Genomic DNA, 23,567 nt, shown 5'->3' with positions numbered 1-23,567 from the left:
GAAACTAATAAAAGAAAAAAATGTCACGTTTAAAATAATTAAATAGTGATTTTTTTGAAAAAGAGATGAAAATCAAATAGTGATTGAGAATGGATTAAAAATAGGCGGAGAATCAATAAAATTACACATTATCAAACGTAACAAGTTAAAACTCATACAGCTAAATGCATACTCTTGATACAACAAAAAATTCTGTTTCCCCGTAAAATAACGTTGATTGAATTGAAAGAGTTGAAAATTCTGTATAATGGTCATACAGAGTCCAATCACATACTAGTTTCTTCGTTATCAAGAGCATATGGTACCCGTATTGCAATTGCATCGGAGCCTACGCTGACATTATTCGTGAAATGGGCACTCGTCAACGAGAAAACATTAATTAATTCATACATTTATCAATTTTTTCTATTATTCTACGTTGATATAATAGCCTCATGATGTTAAAATGAAAACGATATCATATTACTCGGCGTCCTAAGACAAGGTAAAGGAAATATCTATCTTGTGGATTTTGATACAATTAACGCGCTGATATATTTCTTAAAAGGCTTCCCGAGAACTAGCTAATCATTTAAATAAAACACGAAAAATCAGAATTGCCCAACCTAGCACTTATAAATAGTCAACATTAAAGGATACGATCTATTTTCAAGGGAACAAAAAAGATTTTATTGCGTGCGCCAGTAGACCGTGCAAATATCACAACTCCCTAAGAACTCTTGAGTGACTCTAGTATTAATGCTCAAATGAGATCGTTATGTACTGAATGTAACTTTAAATGTGTAAACATACGCAGCCCAAAAGTTATTGGGACGATACACTCTGCTCCTTCACCGCGGAAAAAAACAAATATTCTTACTAAAAGATAACGAACGACTTTTAACTGGGGAAATAACTGAAACATATACTGAGAGACAACATCCCTAAGATGAGACACGAGATAGCAAATCTCAAATAAAGAATTCTTGTGCCTGGGAAGGGCTGACTAGCGTGACGAAAGGTGAGGATGTGAGCAGGGGGATAGCGGCCAAGTCATCGCTATGGTATTCGACGGTTCACAGGATGGAAAGGAATTCTTCCAGCAAATAGACGCCAACGGGAAGGTGCACTGCACAGTAATTCTCGTCGACTCCATCGTCAAGGCCCGTAATATCACAAGTTTCTGCACATAGTTCAAGGAAAGGCACTCGCCGTGATTGGATGAATGTGATCATTCAACGTTAATTTCCAACAGAGCACGGTAATTAAGTAAACGTTACACCGATCACAATCAGATATAAGAATTAGTATTACCGTTCCCTGATTGACTTGGTTTCAATAGGAAAACAGTGATTCGATAAATGGAAATTTTCAAACGATCAGCCCGGAAGGGGGAGGGAGAGAAGACCAGCACGTGGGGGAGGGGAATTATGCGAGGCAACACTTTGCACCGGTTTCGAAAGAAAATATACTCGTACCGAGGAAAGGAAAGGAAAGAAAACACTTCAGTACGAATGCGAGCTACGCTCAGCGAGCCCGACGCAGCGAACTGCAGAAGTAAAAACTGAGCTATCATGACTTCCTTCAGCACACACAGCTGATCAAATTCCAATATCCCACGGAGGATGTGTTCCTTGCGTAAAAGTCATTTTCAACGGGGTCGAACAAGTCGTCTGACCACTACGTATATGAGGTACAAGGTAAGATAATACGGCCATTCTGACGCAATAATGACGAGCAACAAAACGATTTGCGAGGAAAAATTCAATAGGTTTATGCCTTTATTCATTGATTTAATGATTATATGCACACATAACTGAGTTCACAATATAATTAATTGGTGCATCTTTGTCGGAATTCAAAATTAATATAAGAAAACCAATATCAACTTGCAACGGAGCTGCATGGCTACAGTTCTTTTCTGGCACAAAACCATTCATTTGAAATGTTCATACAAAACTTTGCCGGAGGTAAAACGGACGCTCTGCACTTAGGTTCTAAGTCCCTGAGTCGGAAAGACGATTGTCTCGTGTTTTCACAATGCCATAACCTCAGCGGCGTAATAAAAATTGACAATAGACACTTAACGAAAGTCGGTAAATAAATCCGTGGTGATCTCATACCTTAACAGGAGAGTACAATGAACGCAGTTCACAATGACGTTATTCAAATGCGATCGCTCCGAAAAACAAGGCGTTAAAAATGGATGGACACGCACCACCATTGCAAAATGTGGGCTGTAAGAAGCTTACGGAGAAAAGGAAAGTCTTATATCCAGCACATTGCTTTTGCGGACCAAACAAAATAATCACCAAATGGGCCTGAATGCCCGTTATTTATTTCTGTGTACTCATTACGGATTACTAAACCGGAAAGTGCCAATGGCAGGAAACGAACGTCGAAGATAAAAATTCCCCATTGACATGAGCGAGATATGTAATAAATACGTGGTAGAAAGCATGACGATGCCAGGAGCAAGACCTCGCGGGATGAACCAAACACGTGTCACGCACCCACTCGGGGGACAAAGGAGGAGGAGACGGGCACGATTAAACAGATTTTTAAAGCATTTTTTAGTATCCTGCAAGCCACTGCTGGGGTGTGCGGCAGGGGTTGAACACACCAGACTAATTTTGACCCGAATATTTTTCCCCCTAACGCGGTCGGCCAACGTTATTCTGATTCTTTATCGTTACTGGGAAAAACGACACCTTCAATCGATCTGTTCCACCCTTTATCTCCCTAATTTTATTGAGAAGATCTCTCATACCATCATCGTGCGATGGGACTAGTAATACATGTACAACATCATTACTAAAAAGACATTATTCCAATTAACGCAAGAGATTTAATCTATAATTTAACCTTCGCCCCATGAGTGATTTACAGCCTAGCTCCTCTAATAATTAACAACGTTTTACAAACCTAGCTCCTCTACGCTGCACGCGATCCTATCCGGCAATCAATCCAACTGTATAAGGATATCATATACCAGCAGCATATTCTAAATGAGGCCTAACGAGCGAAAGATAACATTTCTCTTTAACCTTTTTGTCACATTTACCCAATACTCTTCAAAGGAAACAATTTTTTGTTAGTTTGATGGATAATAACATGAGATAGATACCTGTATAACAGCGCGTTTACAATTGCGTGCGCGGAGTGCTAGTCATAGTCCTCGAACGAAATTAATGCAGCCTCAGAGCTATTGAGGAAGGACCAGAGGGGAATAAAAAGGTCGGAGGTTGATTTCTTGGATGGCATCTAGAAAAACCAAGAACAAAAAAAAACTCGCTTCGCTGACAACATACAATTTCAGAAACAAAATATTAACCTTGGATTCTGACTCCAAATTGAGCGACAGCATTATGGCGCTATACGTACAGAAAATACACACGTATATATAGATAAATATAAGAGGAAAAAAACCATGACTTCATAATTGGAGCAATGAAACTATGACTTAATAATTTTCTTCCAGTGTTAATCATAAAGACGAGCCCACGCGGCGAAAACCGCGCGAATGTAATCCGTCGAGCAGGAGAGCATACCTCAGCGGCATGTTTGATATGAATCGTTAGTAGTCAGGGCGGAGCAATCAGTGAGGCAGCTTCGAGCAATAATAATTTAACCTTGGGATGCTCTCTTGCCGCGTACGTGTCTCTTTCCCGCTGACAAAAGATAATCCAATGCCGCAATGCAACACTTTGACCTCGCAGTGTCACGGTAACACAACTCCTGGCGACGCCGATTCGGTTCGAAAACGCGACGACTAAGGTCACTGGGACAAATAAACTTAAAAAAAAAACTCCTGAGAGGAAGGAGCTGAATGACGTCTACCATTGGAGACATGTCCATTCCAGCAGGCTCATCCATCCACGGTTTGAGTAATTCACCAGGATTAGATAAGTAATTCAATCGAATAGGCACAACATTCACATTCATGGAATGGATAACATAAATGGCATTCGCAAAAACTACCACACAAACATCGAATTTGGAGCACCTAGCGTTTGCAGTAACTTCGCAAATTCCGGAATTGATCTGCTTCGAAAATCATTCTACGGGATTAAGGGAAAGATGAGATCCTCAAAGCTACATTTGGTCTCTTAGATAACATATATTGGTGGATATGATGGACTTAAATTTTGGATATACGTATTCAAGCTACGAACGTTCGCTCCTTAATCATTCATCATTGACAAATTCCAAAGGAACTGCGGGAGATACCGCAATAGTAACTTTTAACGGAATCACCCGCCAATAAGCATTTCAATACAATAATTTCAGAGTGTAAAAATCATTCGCCTTGACAAGAGTTTAAGAGGACGCCTCGATTGCTTAACTGGCTAAAGCACTTGACCGGACATTGAGGGATCCGGGTTCGTATCCCGGTCTAGGTGAATGATTTCTACGCTCTGAAATTGTTGCATTGAAATTCATCATTGAATTTCATAGCAAAAGGCTGGTGAGAAAATCCTTTACTTTCATATTTTACCATTTGTTTCTATGACTTAAACCATATAAGTAAGGTATTAGGTTAATTTTCAATCCAATTCTTCGATGAAAAAACTGGGTACAGAAACGTTAAAAAATCTGACATCAGGAGTGTACCAATGTCGTTCGGTGAAGCCATAAAATACCGAAGAAATCACTACGTAAATCAAGTTCCTGCTTTGATCTTGATGATAGAATACTACCTTGATCAAAAAGTTCCCGGAATAACCACCGTGTGGCGCTCCCATCGTTCCGATTTGAGTTCTGTTTTTTTTGTTAAATTGGTACATCTGTTGTTGATATTCCCTTTAAATCTTAGTGTCATAACTTGACATTTGCAAAAGTTACGTAGCCAAGAGTACATCTATCTCTGTGTGTGTTGGCGATTTTTTACAATTTCAGAAATGGATTTAAATTTGCAACAACGAACTTGTATTAAATTTTGCGTAAAAAACGGATTTAGTGGCGCACGGACGTTGGAAATGTTGGAAAAGTGTTTCGGCAACGATTCTCTAAAAAAAACGGTCGTTTACCAGTGGCACGAGCGGTTCAGAAGTGGTCGTGAGTCAATCGAAGATGATGAACGCAGTGGCAGACCATCGACATCGAAAGTCGGTGAAAAAATTGATAAAGTAAAAGAAATGTTGGTCAATAACCGCAAATTAACCATCAGAGAAATAGCGGAGGACTTGAACATTGCCTATGGATCCGCCCAAAACATTGTGGTTAATGATTTGGGTTTCCGTCGTGTAGCAGCAAAGTTGCTGCCAAAAGACCTCAATTTCATGCAAAAAAGAGACCGTGTTGACGTCGCACAAGACATGATTTGCGAGGCTGAATCCGATCCCACATTCATCAAAAGGATCATTACTGGAGACGAGACGTGGGTTTATGAGTACGACACGCAATCCAGTCATCAGGCAAGTGAATGGCGTTCACCAAATGAGCCGAGACCAAAAAAACCACGTCGTTTTCAGTCAAAAAAGAAGGCAATGCTGACGGTTTTCATGGATTACAACGGTGTAGTGCGTCATGAATTTTTGCCAGAAGGCCAGACAGTAAACAAAGAGTATTATTTGGGCGTTATGAGACGTTTGCGTGAAGCAATTCGCCGAAAGAGACCAGAAATGTGGGCAGAAAACTCGTGGATTTTGCACCATGATAACGCACCGTCGCACAGTGCTATCATTATTCGTAATTTTTGACGAAAAATGCAACAAATACCATCCAACAGCCACCGAATTCACCTGATTTGGCTCCCTGTGACTTCTTTCTGTTCAATCGAGTTAAAAAACCATTACGGGGAACGCGTTTTAGCAGCCGAGAGGAAGTAATGGAAAAATCGCAGGAAGCACTGATGGACATACCGAAAACCGAATATAAAAAATGTTTCGAGGATTGGATCAAGCGCTGGCATAAGTGTGTTGCAGTCGATGGGGATTACTTTGAAGGGGACAATATAGATTTAGATGAATAAACTTGTATTTTTAATTTTCTGAATAAATTCCGGGAAATTTTTGATCAAGGTAGTATACTCACGATCACATTCTGATCAAATGGTGATCTACTTCAGGTGACTGATGGGTAATACCGAGATAGAATCAAGATAAAGAGAGGCGAAAGTGATTGCCGTATTTAACAACATTGCGTGTCTCGGGAGAAAAATAAGTAACAGAAGACGTGAATGTGGGTGACCGGAATTGGAAAGTGCACTCATACATACATTGTACCCTGCAATCGGGCCCTAGGGTGCGTGACCGGGGATGATACACACCAGACTACTTTCGACACAATATGTACACTCCCCTTCCCTAGCGCGGTCGGACAATGCTCCTCTATCCTTCATGGTTCGTTGCAAAAATGACACCTTAAATCTATCTTGGAAAAAACCAACGGCAGTGGGAAGAAGGGTGGACGTTTTGGTGAATTCTACGAGGCAAAACGACAGTTTTGAAAACAAAGAACTATCCACTGGTCAAAAAACGTTGGGGCAAACACAAATGGAAGATATCTAACTAAAAGTACGAAAAATACTTTTATCATAAGTGATACTATCATGATCTCTGATTAAAGAGTAATCATGCTTACAATACTAAACAGCTATATTCTTAATACTAGGAATAGTACAGGATAAGGCTATAAATACAATGGCAACAATTACCTCTAAATTCGATGTTTTTCCTGTTACGCACATTCAATATTGGGAACGAATATTGTAAACCCATCCTTTCGTACTTTTCATTCATTATAGAATATTTTATGATTTCTCCGCATCCAGCGGTTTCACCAAGAGAACTCACAGCGAACTGCAAGAAAAAATGTCGACACATTCTCAGTTCCACTTGCTCCCATCACCGTGGGTTATCAATCCTTTGCTTATTTTTTAATAGCTCTTCAAACTATCCAGTTCCCATCCAACTCTTTATTCCCTTACAGCTCTTTGCACCGACATTTCAATTAACTGCTTCCCGTAGTTCATCCTAGGCCTTCATCGGTAGTATTTCTCTCCAATTTTCCTTAAATTATCTCCAATAAACTACCGTGACTCAGAATATGTCCATTCAATGCCCCTCTTCTTCTAGCATATCAATCCAAATAATTAAAGAATCTATTTATTTTTCATTGTATTAGTACCCTAGAATCCACCGCTAGGGTGTGTGGCAGAGGGTGAATACACACCAGACTAATTTTGACCCGAATATGACCCTACCGCGGTCGGAAAAAGTTATTCTGATCCCTTATCCTTCGCGGAAAAAATAACATCAAAAATCAATCTGTTCTACACTTAATTTCGCAATTTTATTGACATGACCTCTCCAACCGCAGTACAATGGAGGTAATAACACATTTTCAACATCACTACTAAATAGACGACCTTCCATTTTAATATCTAGGTGATACGATCCTCAGTGTATTAAATTAACTGAACATTTCCAATGGTTTTACTATCATTCAATGAGCTACTCCCATAAGTGAGCAGTTTCTCTCATCACCAGTAGGCATGGCGCATGCATGGAAAATGATGAGGGCTGCATGGGGGTGAGGTACTTGGAATGCTCTTACCCGACTTCCGTGGAATCCTCGTGGCGTCTTCAGATGCACGAGGACCACTCATCCGTCGAGTGTGAATTCATTTTTTTTCATTTAAAGCCCATCCACTTTAATGCCGGGTCATAGCACGACGTCGTGCGGACACCTCGGGAGGGGGGTAGCGGAACTCGCTCCTTCTACCATGTTAAGAGCCATTGCAGGCCCACTGCCGCGTAAGCTGATGGGATAAAAAGTGCCGGGAATAAAAACATGACGAGAAAATCTCCTCAATACGTGAATGAGGCCGTGATTTTAAAAGCGGAGTAAAAGAGGAATGGGGTGACAACACTGCAGTGGGAAAAGATCATTGAACAGGAAGTCGGGTAGCGTAAAAGGAGATGATGATAAAACAATTATTACTTCCCAAATATCAGAATTTTCAAACTCTCGCCCTAAGCACTTAATCTTTAGGTGCAACAAATAAGTAAGAGGAATCAGATAACTGACACATTTAGCAGAAAATAATGAGTCAGTCACTAATCACGAGTGGATAATTCAACTGGCAAATTTTTGACAGATTCTCGAGATACTCAGCCACTGGAGCTATTTAGATGTATTAAAAAAGTGTTTATCGAGATTAGTAAAAATTTAATTACAGATTATTTACGAACAAAGGATAGTGATTGCTGTAATGGAACGGGAATCGAAAAACATTACCTAAACTAATATTTAATAGCACGACTTGGTCTCTCAGTTTAAAGCTCTAATTGAAACTACGAAGTGAAATAAAATTTTTAACCGAAAACAGGTACCTAGGGGAAAGTCAACGGTGACGGCACGGGAGTGTTAATGAAGCACTAGGAAACTTACAAAAAATTGGTCCTTAAGTGTGCAAGAGGCAAAGAGAGTTATAAAAGACTTGTTCCATTACGTAACAGCAACGGAATCGGCGTGCAAGGGCTACTAAAGCCTGGGGAATAAGTAAAGAATTTTCAAATTTCGGTGTCAGAAGCAGCGAATAACGATATCATCTTTCACCGTATCAATTTTTTAATTTGCAACCGTTTATATGGCTGAGGCACAGTTGCCAATTACCACCTTTCCAACCATAGGCCAAAAATAACAATAAGACGAAATAAAAAGAGGTGAGGAAAACTAATGATCTGATTTTTTTTCTTTTCGTCAAATACGTTCACGTATATTCCGAATTGTTTATTATACTTGTAAATCCGTAGAGAAAACGGACATGTGACCCAAATAAGATAAATTACTGCGTAGGCTCAATTATTTCAACTGAAATATATACAGCGTTCACCACCAGCAAGTCACACGCACCCTTCTTGCACAAATTATCGCACGTGTATGACTTTCCAATTATTCAGCATTGAAGCCATGCATTTGGCTCGACGAAGGCGTTATAGTAAATGCCTACTCATTTATACTCGGAATTTTATACGACCCAAAATTTGTACTCGGGGAAGGCATATTTTAAAAGGATTAACGATAATAAGTCGTAAGTAGGATAAAAAAGTTTTCGGATAAAAGAAATCTCAAACTTTGTGTAAGCAAAATTGTAAAAAAAGCACCAAGTATCACCATCACACGATCCGCATTTCGCAGTGACAAGACCATCCGATATCTCGGGATAACTCAAGTATGACGATTTTTCGAATACTTTTCCCACAGGACGAAGTCCGTTGAAATTTAAAACGATATGACTATTGTTGATGAGATTCAACATTCCCATATGACCGTGTCGTCGACCGTTCAAGTGATGCGAGAATAATGCAAACCACGAATTTGGGTTTGTACTTTAACTCCTGGTAATTGATTCTGAATCATCAATCGGTTCCGCAGAGCACGTGGATTAACTTAAGATTTAAAATACAGTCTACCACTCTGCAATTTTATTGGCACATCTGACAATTTTTATTTGCCACTGTTTGCAATTGGTATACGCAGAGGCACGGCTACATTAATGTTTTCTACAAAAGGTGCTCTCAGTTCCCACTTACAAAACAAAACGATTTTTTTAGCTCACTCGGCAATGTATTAGACGATTCTGAGAAAAAACCGCACAGCGCTCGAGGAAGAAGTGAAACCGTTTCAATTGAAAACGGCCGGAGGGCTGTTCAACATCCCCTCTCCTCAACTCACAATCCTGCAAAAGGTGGTGGCACAAGGACTTCCGACCCACTTTCAGTCGATGGAGAAATATCTGCGGCTGTTGTAGAACGATCAAAAGCGGAGAATACTTTCCCTTGAACGACATTCTGGCCACAGATGCTGCTGCCGGGGGGGAGAAACCTGTCCCGGAAGCCAGGAAATTATAGCTACACTGCACTGCCGGCAACGTTTCCGAAGGCAATGTTCCAACGGCAATTAATATTCAATAGATATGACGCCCCGACACAACCGAAATCAGATAGATAAATTATTTGAGAACCGAATACTTCGCGATAATAGACGAATTACATATATCTCTAAGAGTTGACTTAAAAATTGAAGAAAAGGAGAACTCGGGCGCCGATGAACTACTGTAAAACATTGAGAGTGCATAATTTTGGGCACCAAAATATGTTCGAGCTCATCATTCTATCGCTGCCAATCATCATTTCAACACTAAATACCGCAATCCCTGAAAAGCGCTACGCGGAGTGCAATCACGAACATTCATTCGGGCGTTATCTCTATCAGTAAGGCGATTTTTCTGCATAGCTAGGTGGGCGACCCCAATTATGTAGTTTGGCCAAGAGTCGCGCTATGTTGGTTCCGGAATACTTTATTTGAGATCGGTGAAAGAATATTCGTTATTCCATGGCGTAAATAACGGTTACAATGGGCCGCAAGGAAAATGAGAACCATCACCTCACCCGTGATTTATGGTTACGCCAAGTATTAAAAAGACCACGACGATACACTAATACCTCGCCTTATTAGCTATGCATGGAGGATGAAGAAACGGGCAGGTCTACTTCCGTTCGACAACTATAACAACAAACTGAACTGAAAGTGCGAAACGTTTTACTTAAACGGTAGCAATATTTTTATAACCTACAATCCATGCATCAGTCACATACATTATCATACGTTTAAGCTTACATACAATAATTGATATTCTTTATAATTATATCTCCTCATATGAAACGATAAATCAATGCAATTTGCCAATCGATTCACATTTTGATGAGTAAATATCAACAAGTGCATTCCTTACTTAGCTCCACATACATGCTAAATTGAAAGACTTCTTCAAAACTTGTGTACACTAACAATATTCAGCTTTTTGGTGAGGTGGTAGTGTTTGCCCATGGGTGAAAGGAGTCCTTATTTTAAGGTGGGCAGCGGATTGGAAAATTTTACGAAAGAGAGAAAAAGAGTGTTCGCAAAAACTATTACCATACGTGTTAGAATAGCGCAATTATTAAATTTTAGAAAATTTTTACAAAAATAGTCAACGGCTGACAATAGTTACGATCCCTTCGCTCTTATTTCACGTTCTGGATTCGTAGGCGAGATTGACTGTCACGAACGTGCCCTAACTACCCTTTCCTCTCGCCTCCTTCCCGTTTCCGTAAGTGGAAATTTTCTTCATTTCCTTGAAAATATTTGTTTGTTGAGAGTGGCGGCTAAGTCAGGGACCACGCCGGGAGCACTAATTCCAGCAATGTCATCGATTTCATTACCAGTATGTAGAGGCAATCGTCTTATTATCCAGAAATCATTTCTTGATCACGTCTCTAGACATTGCAATTAAATAGCCGGCTTCCAGATACAGAGAGAGCACGGGGGTGCAAATTGAACTACTTAAAAATTCGGCGTGTCTAAGGTGATACCATCTCTAACCGCCTAACCATCCGAGCATTAAAATCGAAGAATATATCATTTCAGGTCACGTTCGGTGTCAGAAATAAACAGCTAAAGTGCGACCGAATTATTTTTCTCTTTGGGGTTGAATACAAAATAGCAACTAAGATGGCAGAGAGACTTTGTAAACCACTTGATAAGTTCCGGCTCCACATTACGAATTCAACTTCCCATAATTTTTTGAATTCGTAGATCACCTTCCCCAGATCTTTGCGGCTGCTTTTTGCATTTCAGACCTATTCCCTTTTAAGTGAATGCACTTTCAGAGGTGTTTTAGCAATGATAACTACCCTAAGGCTGTGAAATCTAGGAGGAATCACAATACATTAAAGAACAATATGAATTAAGTACTGAGAATATATTATACGAAGGAGTAAATTGTGCTTATGCTAATGAAAAAGATACGGCGAACCTTATTAGACAAGATATATTTATCTGCTATTATGCCAAGCTATTATTTAATGATATATAAGTGAAAATAAGAAACCACTTTGCACAGAACCAAAATACATACAGTAGTATATGATAGAGCTCCACTTTGGATATCACCCCCGGCATAATATCAGTCTGTGTAGTCATAGAATGCCCTGATTTGCAGTAATCAGTCATGAATTTTGTGCAAGCAAGCAGATCTGGTGGTTGACAGCCGAACTCAAACTGTCAACCTACCACGATTGTTGGAAAACAGTTCTGAATCGAGGCACCCATTCTGTCAACCACGTTTTAATGTTTCCTTCGCCGAAACTTGAGTCGATGCCCTTACACCTCATGTGTTCGTTCAGTGTCGGATTCTCCTTACCCCTCCCACCTTTCTTCACTCGTCCTCAAGCGGCTAGTCCCAGTTCCAGTCCAATATTATAACGGGTTTTATTTCGTACTGCATTACCGAAGCTAAGTGAATTACTGCAATTCTGACCAGCATGCAAATGACAGCTAGTTCTAGAGTACAGCTCAATCACCACAAATATTTTCACGCAGGTCCAGGTTTTAAAAAAACTCAACCGCTCGACTATGAAGAGGAATAATAATTTTTTAAAGAGTGAATAGATCAAGAAAAATACAGATAAAATTAGCAGTCAACTCCAACCAGGGTGTCACTAAATAATAAATGTCCCCAGCGATTTAATACATGATTAATGTTATTAATAAATTATTTATTTGCTCAATTGAACGACAGGGACAGATATTTTCGGACACTGAATACACACGTACATATATGATACAAGTATGATGCAGCGACCTATCCTTTTAAATATTAATTCATTGAAGACAGTTATTTATTATGCAGCCTCGTGGAAACTTATCGAAAAATACAAAAATAATCTAGGGCGATATGATAATTGTCTCCCCGAGAGGAACGCGTTCGAAAGCACCGCTGAGAAGCGCGCATGTCCTGCAGCTAACGTATTCCTAAGCTTTCACACAAATACAAATGCCTTTATTTACGCAAATGCACGAAACATGAAATTTCGAACAAACGATCCTCTAATAGTGCAGTCACAGTTTCTTGCAAGTATATTCAATTGTTGTTCAAGCACAGTTGCTATCTTTTACACTTGGCACTAATTCAATTGAATAAACGGCCCTCAATGCTAAGGTTCCTTATGATTTAGCCGTTAGAATACACTTCAAAAACAAAGCTATTGACTAACATCGTAAATTCTATTTACCACCTCATTAATAAATTTAAGTACGCCTCAAAATGCAGAAACCACAGTTCATGCTAGTAGAATATCATGAATAAGAATGAGCGGCATAATCAGCATAACAAACTTTTAATTTTCACGAGAACTGCGGTATTCTCACAATTGCAGGCTATTCAAAATTAACAATCTTCTCCTATAACGATGCAGCTTTGTTTAGAGAAAACAAACATCTTTTCAAAAATTTACTAAGTATAAAAAATTATTGACAGCTATAAAATTGAAACAATTCCTTCCGAACCACGGTAAACTGCGAATGCATACATAAAAGAAATATCAATGATGTTGCTCTCTACCATAAAATTATGTAAATGCAGGGATAAAAATTATAGATGCCAAGTAACAAATGCCCATTCCTGCACTACAGGATCACCTGTCTTAAAGCAATGAGCATGCCGGTAAAGTATATAACATAGGCTCTATAAAATGAAATGGAAATATACCGATCACATTTCCTCACATCCATACGTGCAATAGAAAACTATCAAAATGGACTCGAATATTAGTGTAACCCACCTTCGGTCACTCGCCCGGGACGAGGGTAGGTATCGCTGCCCGAAGCCTGTGCCATTCCCTCCCATCACTGATGCGAAACTGATGTGTTGAACCCAGAGAGATTCTCTCAAGCGGCCAACAGAGGGAGAATAAAGACAATTGATGAGCGATATTTATTTCAATTGAACCGGAATAAAAACAATTATTGCACGTGTTAATAAAATGCTATATTCAACGTCAAACTATCGAGTAAAAGCTAAATCAGCTATGTATGTTAACTACATATTTCAATTTAAGTGAATTTACATGAATAAGAGAGTAGGATAGAGATTATCGCTTCGCATTTGTTTTGGTGAGAAATACACTGCAGAAACTGGTAGCACGTTATAGGAGTTAATCAATTTATCAGTCACGATGGTTTTCACGTCGTTGGCTTTATATGTACGAAATAGAGGACCAGATGAATTCTGGCGGAAAAGGAAAATATTGAAGTTAGCTGCTGTAAGTATAAGTCATTCGAAGTACAGAAAATAAACTTCGCACCCGCACTGTAATATTAAGTCCAGAGAGGACTGATTATCTTTTAAAGTCATCAATTAAAAATGTATTCCTCATGCCTTTGCTAGTGTACACGTAATAGTTCGAGTCTAATATTTCTTACTCGAGAGTTGATATTAATCGGCATCAATACTAAATAGACTCGAGCCACTTTAATAAAAGAAGCACCTTTCTAAATATATGCCGCTTTAATAATGTACAAGCGACTAATTCAAAAGTTGACTTTCCTTTTTATAGGGAAGGGTGTAAGCATTCAGGTGCTTAGTAGAAATATTCTTGTAACTCTTGAATTGTAATAGGTTTGCCGGCGAACAAGGCGAAAAAGACATGTTTTTAAATGGTGTGCCAATTGTTGAACGGAGAAACTTAGCATTTCAACGATCCTTGGTGCGAATGACCTGTTTCTTTTAGGATATTACTTAAGAGTAAATCCTCGATTACAAAGTATAACCCCATAAGAGTAAATCCTCGATTACAAAGTATAACCCCATTGATTAACTTGTGTTAACAGGATTTACTTTCAAGCCTTTTACATATGTCCAGCAAGAATGTTTTTTTTTAAATTTGTTGTCTCAGGCGTAACTTTATGGAATTTGCATAACATATTGAAATGTAATGAAATACTTGACATTGTAATTCCACACACAGTGTGTGGAATTACAAACACAATTATTTCATTACATTTCAATAAGTATATGTTTTGTATATAAAATAAGATTTCTCTAGATACTATCGTAGGTAACTTTCTGGGTTTTTCTTTGGGTCATATGTTATTTATTTCAAATGGCCTTTGGAAGTCATTTTAATATATCTCTAATGGCAAAGTAATGAGATAGTATTAAAGATAGCTATCAAACTGTTTGGTTTTTGTGGAAAATACGACCCTTCAATAATCAGGTTCCTCAAACAACCCAGTTCCTAACATCTTCCTGAAGCTATGGTCGTTCACAGTGAAACCCTTGCCTTCATTTCCTATTTTAAGTATTGGGAGTGTTGTGTCCTCGGCTATTTTGAAACTGAACGTTTAAGTATGGATACTATTTATTAATTTCCTATGATTATAGAGTGCTAAGTCTCACATCCTTCATACGTTTCTTCGGAAACAGCTTAATTCAGGTATCTTATTGCTATTCTATGTTCATAATTTCAGCATTTTGTAGGAAGAAGAAGAAACTGTTATTCTATTGCAATACGATATGTACACCGTGCACTAGTTTATGCCACCAAAGGACGAAAATTGAAGAAGTTAGATATGGCACAGGTAAGTTTCCAACATTATTATTGCTAGAAAAACCCTGGCTTTCTTTGGAGGAATTTTCATGATAAAGGTAGAAAACTACTGCTACTCATTATTTTACCCAACCATTGCTTTGATGCTGCACACCATCAGGTGAAGCCCCACTCGAGGTTCTGAAGAACTACTTTCTAAATATGCTTCAAAACCATAGCCATTTAAAATTACTTCGGTAGAATAGTGGTTTTTCTACCAATACTAACATTTTGACATTTAATGTCCAATGATGAAGATGGAGGATGAATAATCCAATAATTAGCTACTGTCTGTAACTAATAAGCCAGCCAGAATTATTTTGTGATAGAGGTGTCATCATTGTTTCCATTTACAAATTCTCAGCTGTGGGATACTAGATTGGCAGCCGCCTGTGAGGAACACAACTTCACATCACCCCTATTGAGAGAAGGACTTGCACGCTGTAACATCCTCCTAAACCGCAAGTCTCTGGTAGACTTAGCAATTTGGGAGCCACGGACATTTGAGGTATGGTTTTTGATAACTCAACTTTCCCTAAACCTGCCAATGCAGGAAATTTGATAGATTACTATTCCTGTTACAGGGTCTCACAAAGATTGCATGGCAAAGGTGCATTGAAGATGGGTTAGTTAAAGAAGATGAATACCCAGTTAAACTGCCTCCAACTAAAAGAGAAATAAACGTGTAAATTTTGAAATAAATAGTAGTGTGTTAAGGGTTTACAGTGTTTTATTATAAATGCATATCCACAACTACTAAACAAAGAACATCAGCATTATAAAACAACTAACATGGCACATGCCGGAATGAATTAATGAACATATTCAAATGAATTAGACTTTGCCAATATCTGGCTCAATTGCTTATATTAAGCATATATTCTTATACAAATGAACAAGACATTTGTCCACTACGACTCAAGGTCTCATAACATCTCTACAATGTCAATTAATTTGTCCGTAAATACACTACAAATAATTTCACGTTTCAATTTTGGCTAAGATGTCAGCTTCCCTAAAGAGATGATATTCCGTATTTTCTTCAAGGGTCACCTTAGTTCCACCATACTCTGGCAGCAACACCTGATCTCCAACTTTTACAGCTAATGGTACATGATCTCCTTTCTGCAATATACAAAAAAGTGAGAGGCTTTAGAATTGAATTTGAGAATGAAAAAGCACAAGATCATATCATTCAAGTGATTACTGTTATCAAAATGCGAATAGAAATGATATAATTCAAAGGTGGTTATGCATAAATCTCCTAGTAGCATCTTATATGCAGAAAACATCATTGATAGTAGAGAACAGATGTACAAGAGCTTTACTACTAGATGAGGTAGCCGAGCCGATGGGTGCTTGGGGTGACAGAGCAAGATGAAATATTCTGTGTGGGGCCTGATGGTCTAACAGCCCACATCTGCATTAAGGTGGTAGATAGAATAAATAAATTACTATAAATTAAATAAATAAGCAACTGGGCTCAGTAATAGATATGAGAAAGAAAACATTAAAGGAAATTTTTTTCACCGCATAGCAGCAGGTTGCAGGAGTCAAGTGACATGAGAGAATAGACTGAATTTTAAGAGCTGAGTCTTTGACAATACTCTATTTGGTGTGGAATGCTACCATACCAAAATCAACCACACGCAATTACTGCATTCCCATAAATACCTGTGCCAACTTATAACTGAGAGGGCCAAAGAAAGTAGACATCAGTGGTTAAGTCACATGTTATCATGTGATGAAAATATTTATTTAAGTAAAATAGTGCCCAGCTGGAAGGTAGAATGATTAGAGGAATGTGCACGAAATAATACTGGAGCATGACATAAACAGAGAAATGGTCTCAGACAGGACAAAATCTGAAGTGATCCAAAACACTTACTCTTTATTGCTTAAGTTAAATTGTGATGGAGCTACCAAGGGAAAACAAACAATAACTTAAGTAATGCAATTGGCTTATATTTGGCAAGCTAAATTGTATGTCACTTTGCCAATTTAAATTACTTTGATGGCAGTAACAGAGAGGCAGGTCTCTTGAGCAATGAAATACAAAAGACTATGATATGCAGATAATATTTTCATGTGAAACACATTTTTATCTGGCCAAAAATTTAATTAACTCATCAAAATGGATTCACAACTACTGGACATCAGTAAATTTGGACGATTAAGATTCTTCTGACGCTCTACAATCATTAGTTTAAAGCCTACAATAAGTGATATTTGAATCCACAACACATTGAAAACAATCACTGAGGGGTTTTGAAATATTTTTATTATGGTTGGGAAGTTCCTAGTCTCCAAAACTATTTCAATTATGATGCTGGCATTCTATAAAGATACCAACTTGTTTTTAGATATTTTAATATACATTATTAAACATGTATCAACTGACAAAAATCTGAGAAATGATTGCATATTTAACTTTAGGGAACCAAGAACCTTCCAAGTTTACATTAACCATTCCATCATGAAGAAAAAGGATATGATTGGTAGAATAACAAAAGCAAAAATTGTACAAATTTCTATTTTACAAGTTTTTCAAAAACTCTGCACAAAAATAAGGGTGTGAGAACTTATCAATTCAATATTCAAGCTTACATTTTGTTCTTTCACCTTCTCTTTAAACTGAGAAATCCAGGAAAAGAATAACACCACCTACATCTTTATCCATGGTGAACTTCATGAGATGGTGAATGATATTAAAGTCTTCGTGGGCATTCTACATTTTCAACAAGGAAATTCTGTTGGCAAAGGAAGTCTTCAAAATGAATGAGTCGATACGAGGAACATTAAGACAAAGGAGTGACTAAAGATTTTGATACATAGTATGCCTCATACGTAGACTAACCCTCGGAGCTATTAGGGCACGTGAACATTGGAAGCTTCTGATGTACTGTATTTCCATAGCCCATTAGATACACTTTCCAATGCCAAAATATACACCAAAATCAGTCTGCGTCATATGGGCCGAGGTTATATTGGTATGATGTCCCCATATAAGATGCAAGCAGACAAATATTATTGCCCACATTCAGGATATAAAACAGTTGCCTCTATTACAAATGCCAATACTATCATTGTTTTGAGCCAGTAGTAAGCAATAACTTTAATACATCCTTGAAAGTGCTAACTAAAAATTCCTAAATAAATCTCATGTGTGTATTCAGTGTAGCATGATTAGATACATCTCACACGTGGGACTGCTGCAAAACTTATATGCATTGGGCTAACAAGCATGGCCATCATACTAATACATTACATCTCTCCCGATTAACTTGGAGTCTACAAGTACCCAACCTTTATTAGTAGTTTAAAATTGAAGATGTGAATTGCACTTTAAAACAGCAACAGGGAAGATGAAATGCATTGTGACTCACCTCCGACTGTGATGTTGATATGGGAAAGGAGGAAGCAGAAGATGAATTGAGTACATGCGGAGTAAAAAAAACTATGTTCATGTGTTCCTGAATGGCCAAAGCTTGGGAGCATGTTAAGAACAGGATGATAAATCACAGGAAGAATGGAATGACTGTTTCAACAAAAAAGCTTTCAATTGAAGTGAGATAATTATTGAGAGCTATGTCCATTCTAGACCTTGCTGGAACAACAACATGATGCAAGAGATTCGTGAAAAGAAATGGTATGTGAATGCGTACAAGAACTAGGATTGCAGAAACACTGCTAATTGAATATGAAAGAAAGATTATTAAGGCACCAACTCATGACATCGAACTGATGAGAAGAATGAAATCAAGTCAATTTCTCTGTCAAGTCATGGCACAAGGATAAAAGCAAGACAAGACAGCAATGGCTTTTTAAAAATGTGGTAGGTATGCTACACAACAAGAACCTCTGTTATCCTACATTATATCTTACTTGACTTACTGCCTTCCTGCTGACTAAAGAGCTGCCTCTCTTTCGATCCCTACACCACTTATGTAACATTCTCGTAACATTGCCTTCGACATCCCACTCCTTAGAATGTTTTCTGGACACAATTCCTCTACTCGTTTTGGGCCTTTGAACTTTTCTTGCCAATTTTCTCTCTCTCCAAATTATATCCCCACTCTTCACACAAATTAAAATTATTTCCACATACTTCACCCAAATCTCAAGAGCCTCCACTATATGATCACCCTCTTGTTTCAAAAAACCAGGTTTCAGATTTAAGTTCTAATATCTTGATTTAACTTTTCTTTACATCTTCACTTAGTTTACCTGACATCAACACTCTTCTCATAAAAGTTTCCTTAGCAAATGCAGTCCTTCTAATGCACTACTGTGCCCTCAGTCCCTCAAATACTTACCAAATAAATGAAATGCCTGGACTGCTCTAGTTCATCCCCTCATACTTTTAAGTTTAACTAAGCTTTCCCAATTCTTAACAATCTCATTACTAACATTTTCTTCTGGTTAATCTTCATATTGTACATCTCAGATTTCTCTAACAAAACACTCTATGACAACCAATTCCTTTAATTATTTGTAAACCTGTCACCCTGTTACCTATTGTTATTCCCAGTTCAAGCCTTTCCCATGCCATTCTTAACATTTCCATAGCATAAATGATAAAAAGTACCGGTCACAATTGACAATGCTGCCTTACTCCCCATCCTAATACTGCCTCTCTATTCCTCTGCTTCCAATTCATATACAAATTTTGAATAAGTAACCTATTCCTCTAGTCTACTCCCCTTTCCACAATATTTCCATGAACTTAGCACACTCCACAAAGGTTGTTTTGCAGAGAAGGCATTCAGAAATATTCAAAATCCACAGAGCAAAAAAATCCTCATTTTATTTAATTTTCAATTGAACTGATGTTCTCATTGCTGCATTGACATCAAATGTTCCTCTTCCCTTTCTAAACCCTGAAGGATCTTTTCTTAGAAAGTTGATTGCACTGTCTTTCACCTACCTTGATTGCATTCAAAATTAAACACATCGTCCTATACCTCCAACAGCTCCACGGCTGCTTTCCATGTTTTTTGGATGAAGTCAAAATTATATATATATGGTGCTCAAAGAGGAAAGGTGTTGGGTAAAATCCTAATGAAACAAAACATAATGATGGCATATTGAAAGTACTTGGTTAATATGGAATGAAATACCATTAAAAGAGAGGGTAATATGAAGAAAGCACTGAGAAGAATAAGAATGGGCATTTTGCTGAGTATGAAAAGCATTGAGGGTGAACGTAACACCTAAAAGGAATGTAAAAAACCACTAGGATCAGAAATATACCTAGGCTCAGTACACTACTGTAATTGCATAAAATATATAACCAGTGTGGGTCACTGTAGTCCAGTGGGTAGAGCGTTGGACTGCTGATGGGAGGGTCCCAGGTTCGATTCCCGGGCAAGGCACTCTGGCACCTGCGGCTCCACCCAAGTAATTTTTCGGGTACCAGGTCTTCCTGGGAAACCATAACTGGCACAGGGAAAGGAACTGGCCCCCCTACCCTGATGTGTGAATTTCACATGCCGTGTAGGGCTTAGTACCGGGTGATCTCTACCATCACCTACTAAACCGACCTTCGGGTTGAGAACTGTGTTTATGGTTTATAAAACAAGTAAGATGTATTTTCCATAACCCTTGAGCATCGCCCAAAAAACAAGCCCTGGTAAACAAATTGCATATACTATTACCCATCATATTAGAAAACACGAGTGCAACTGATTGGGTACGATTGATTTATTAAGTATCCAGAAAAGAATGCTGACCATCACAAGGCAGATTTCTGAAAATTGCAAGAGCTTCGCCTACAAAGATATGTCACTGTGTTCCATGATATTTACTACAAAGTTAAGTGATGCCTAATGCTCAGAATCAGGTGTGGATCTCAACTTGAGCTGATGGTGGCTGGCAATTGCACCCGAGCACACCATTTATTTCCTCTTCTTACAAGACATCAGGGATGGCGAACACTTGGATAGATCATGAATCGGCTTGTGCTGCCACTTAAAAGCACTTACATTGTTTAAAAACTACCCCAGCTGAACAGGTAGGGGGTCTCTTTTCAAGGCTTCCTGCCCACCCTTTTTTGATCACCAATTAAGATAGGCAGGGATAGTATGTTCTACATCCACTTTTAACTAATATATCAAATGTGGCAATTCAAGTGTTACAGGAAAGACAATGCCATTTACTTGTGACTACTACTGACTTTAGAAACCATCTCAGAAACCCAACCAAACCATTATGAACCAGTTTAGGAAATGCTGACCTGTAGTTTCCATACTTGAATTGAGTTGGCCAACTTCTTCCACGCCTTAACTTATTCAGATTGTTTCAATTATTGCACTAATAAAGGGAAATTTACTCATCCATCCAATAAAAGCCTAATGCACCAGAACCCTAGTTCTGGAAGATTATTCCAATTCATGATTCTGACCACCACATCAAAACCTGGGTTTGAAAATTAGCAAAAATTTTGTTGGTAGAATTCATATAAATTTCATTCTTAAAATGATGCACCAAAAAATGACATCAGAATTATTAAAGGACATATACATGACAACCCTTATTATCAAACTTCTGATTTTACGGAGCATATGTACCATTTTGGGAGCGGGCCCTAGCTGACTTTCAGAGTTCCACTCCAATTAAATGTTTTCTACGAATTATAGGATTAGTCAGTTCTTAGTGAATCCCAGAATACATTCAAATTTTTTTTTTCAAAAATTAAAAAAAATCCCTTCCATCTACTTCTCTGCGACTATTTAGGGAAGCTAGGTTGCAAGATTTGTCTTTGTACGATTAAATCGGAAAATCTAAGTTTGGGCAAACATTTCTCCGCAGCTCCCGATCCTATCTGCAACAATGGCATCAAAATTTAAAATACACGAATGAAAGTTATTGCCGAGTCATCCTTGAATTTTATCCAGTTTTCAAAGTCACAGCCTCTAAGCAGTGACCAAACGCGTTGTCCACTACAACCCACCATATCATTTTCTCGACTTCTAAAGCAAGGGGATTGTACTTCCACTTGCATGTGAGCATTTCACATCATTGAGCTAATTTACAAATACTATCCACTTGAATGAATATCACAAAGGACTGCTCGCACATGAGCGTAACAAATGGCAATAATTCAACACGTTAGAGGTTCATAAATGCCATTGATTTGAACTTAATCCCAGTTCTTCCCCTTCAGTTAGAAATTAAATGTGAATAACAGCTTAGGCAACTACTAATGATGAGTTAGGTTCACTCTTTCCTGGCTTAAAGTTGTGACTGGGCTTCATTGATCCTTAAAATTGGTAGGTTTAATCAAAGGTAGAAGTGATCAATTTACTATTCCCAGCATTTTAATCCCACTTTTGGGACTTTGATTACCACATATTACTAGTTCAAGAGAATAATTAAAAATTGGGAATATGAACCTCGTTTCTGGATCCAGGACCCACTGCAATGACTGTGCCATGCAGGACCTTCCCTTGTGCTTTCTCCGGAATAACTATTCCTCCTTTACTTTTGGTTAGTGCTTCGGCTCTCTTAATGAGGACTCTGTCCAACAGTGGTACAAACTTCTTCACAGCTGCAAGGGCCTAAAATTAAATAGCTTAGAATTAACTTTGAAATCGGCTAACTCGGTGATCATAGTTTAGTCGTGTTGGCAATCGAATACTTAAACCAACATCCAGAAAGTTACCATTTCACTGTACAAATTTAAACAGAGATTTAATTCCTCCTCAAGTTTGCAGCGACGTAACTCTGGTCTCGATGTCTAACCCGCACGTGTGGAGAATACCGGAATCTTCTTCTGTCTAGGGCATCATGGGAGATAAACGAAAAAGAAGTTAATCGATCGCACGAGAATATTCTATAATCTCTACTCCAATCCACGACTTATGGTTGGCAATATTTAAACCTACAATTATAGTAACCCCGGATTAAGGCTGCACATACAACTTGGAAGGATTTTATTGAGGTATTTATAACATTGCATCACACTTCATGGTAACTTCTAGAAAATGTTGCCCCGAAGTGAGCATTTTTACTAGTAATGAACGATATTAAAGCGCTTCAAACGTTTTGGTGGATAATTATGTGATCTGTGATGCTTTCAAAATATTTAAAATTATGTATAAGTTAATATTATTGGTAAAAGCATAATTTTATCATAAAAATCTTCATATATGGGGTCCATGGTAAAAT

The 23,567-nt window shown here is 38.2% G+C and overlaps 3 protein-coding genes across 3 annotated transcripts in view; 1 reads left to right on the top strand and 2 right to left on the bottom strand.

Annotated features, from left to right (window-relative positions):
• LOC139696202 (golgin subfamily A member 6-like protein 25) overlaps positions 1 to 13,699 on the bottom strand; it is a 94,856-nt gene extending 81,157 nt beyond the window's left edge. The window contains exon 1 of the mRNA XM_071594855.1: positions 13,593 to 13,699. Coding sequence (XP_071450956.1) covers positions 13,593 to 13,647 — 55 coding nt within the window. The 5' untranslated portion in view covers positions 13,648 to 13,699. The remainder of the gene's footprint in view (positions 1 to 13,592) is intronic.
• A 230-nt stretch (positions 13,700 to 13,929) lies between these two features.
• Positions 13,930 to 16,119, top strand: mRpL20 (mitochondrial ribosomal protein L20). The gene is made up of 4 exons (XM_071594838.1): positions 13,930 to 14,072; positions 15,280 to 15,390; positions 15,763 to 15,906; positions 15,983 to 16,119. The coding sequence occupies exons 1-4, from the start codon at positions 13,986 to 13,988 to the stop codon at positions 16,085 to 16,087; spliced, it is 447 nt and encodes a 148-aa protein (XP_071450939.1). The 5' UTR covers positions 13,930 to 13,985; the 3' UTR covers positions 16,088 to 16,119.
• LOC139696194 (10 kDa heat shock protein, mitochondrial) lies at positions 16,111 to 23,400 on the bottom strand. The gene is made up of 4 exons (XM_071594839.1): positions 23,285 to 23,400; positions 23,062 to 23,176; positions 22,793 to 22,957; positions 16,111 to 16,523 (listed from the first exon to the last, which is right to left on the bottom strand). Exons 2-4 carry the CDS (start codon positions 23,062 to 23,064, stop codon positions 16,380 to 16,382), a joined length of 312 nt encoding a protein of 103 aa, XP_071450940.1. The 5' UTR covers positions 23,065 to 23,176; positions 23,285 to 23,400; the 3' UTR covers positions 16,111 to 16,379.
• Positions 23,401 to 23,567: the final 167 nt, after the last annotated feature.

Source organism: Hetaerina americana, unplaced genomic scaffold (assembly GCF_022747635.1).
Source record: "Hetaerina americana unplaced genomic scaffold, ioHetAmer1.1.p SCAF_7, whole genome shotgun sequence".
NCBI lineage: Eukaryota > Metazoa > Arthropoda > Insecta > Odonata > Calopterygidae > Hetaerina > Hetaerina americana.
The sequence above is the reverse complement of the archived record's forward strand: the minus strand, read 5'-3'. Positions and strand labels throughout refer to the sequence as shown.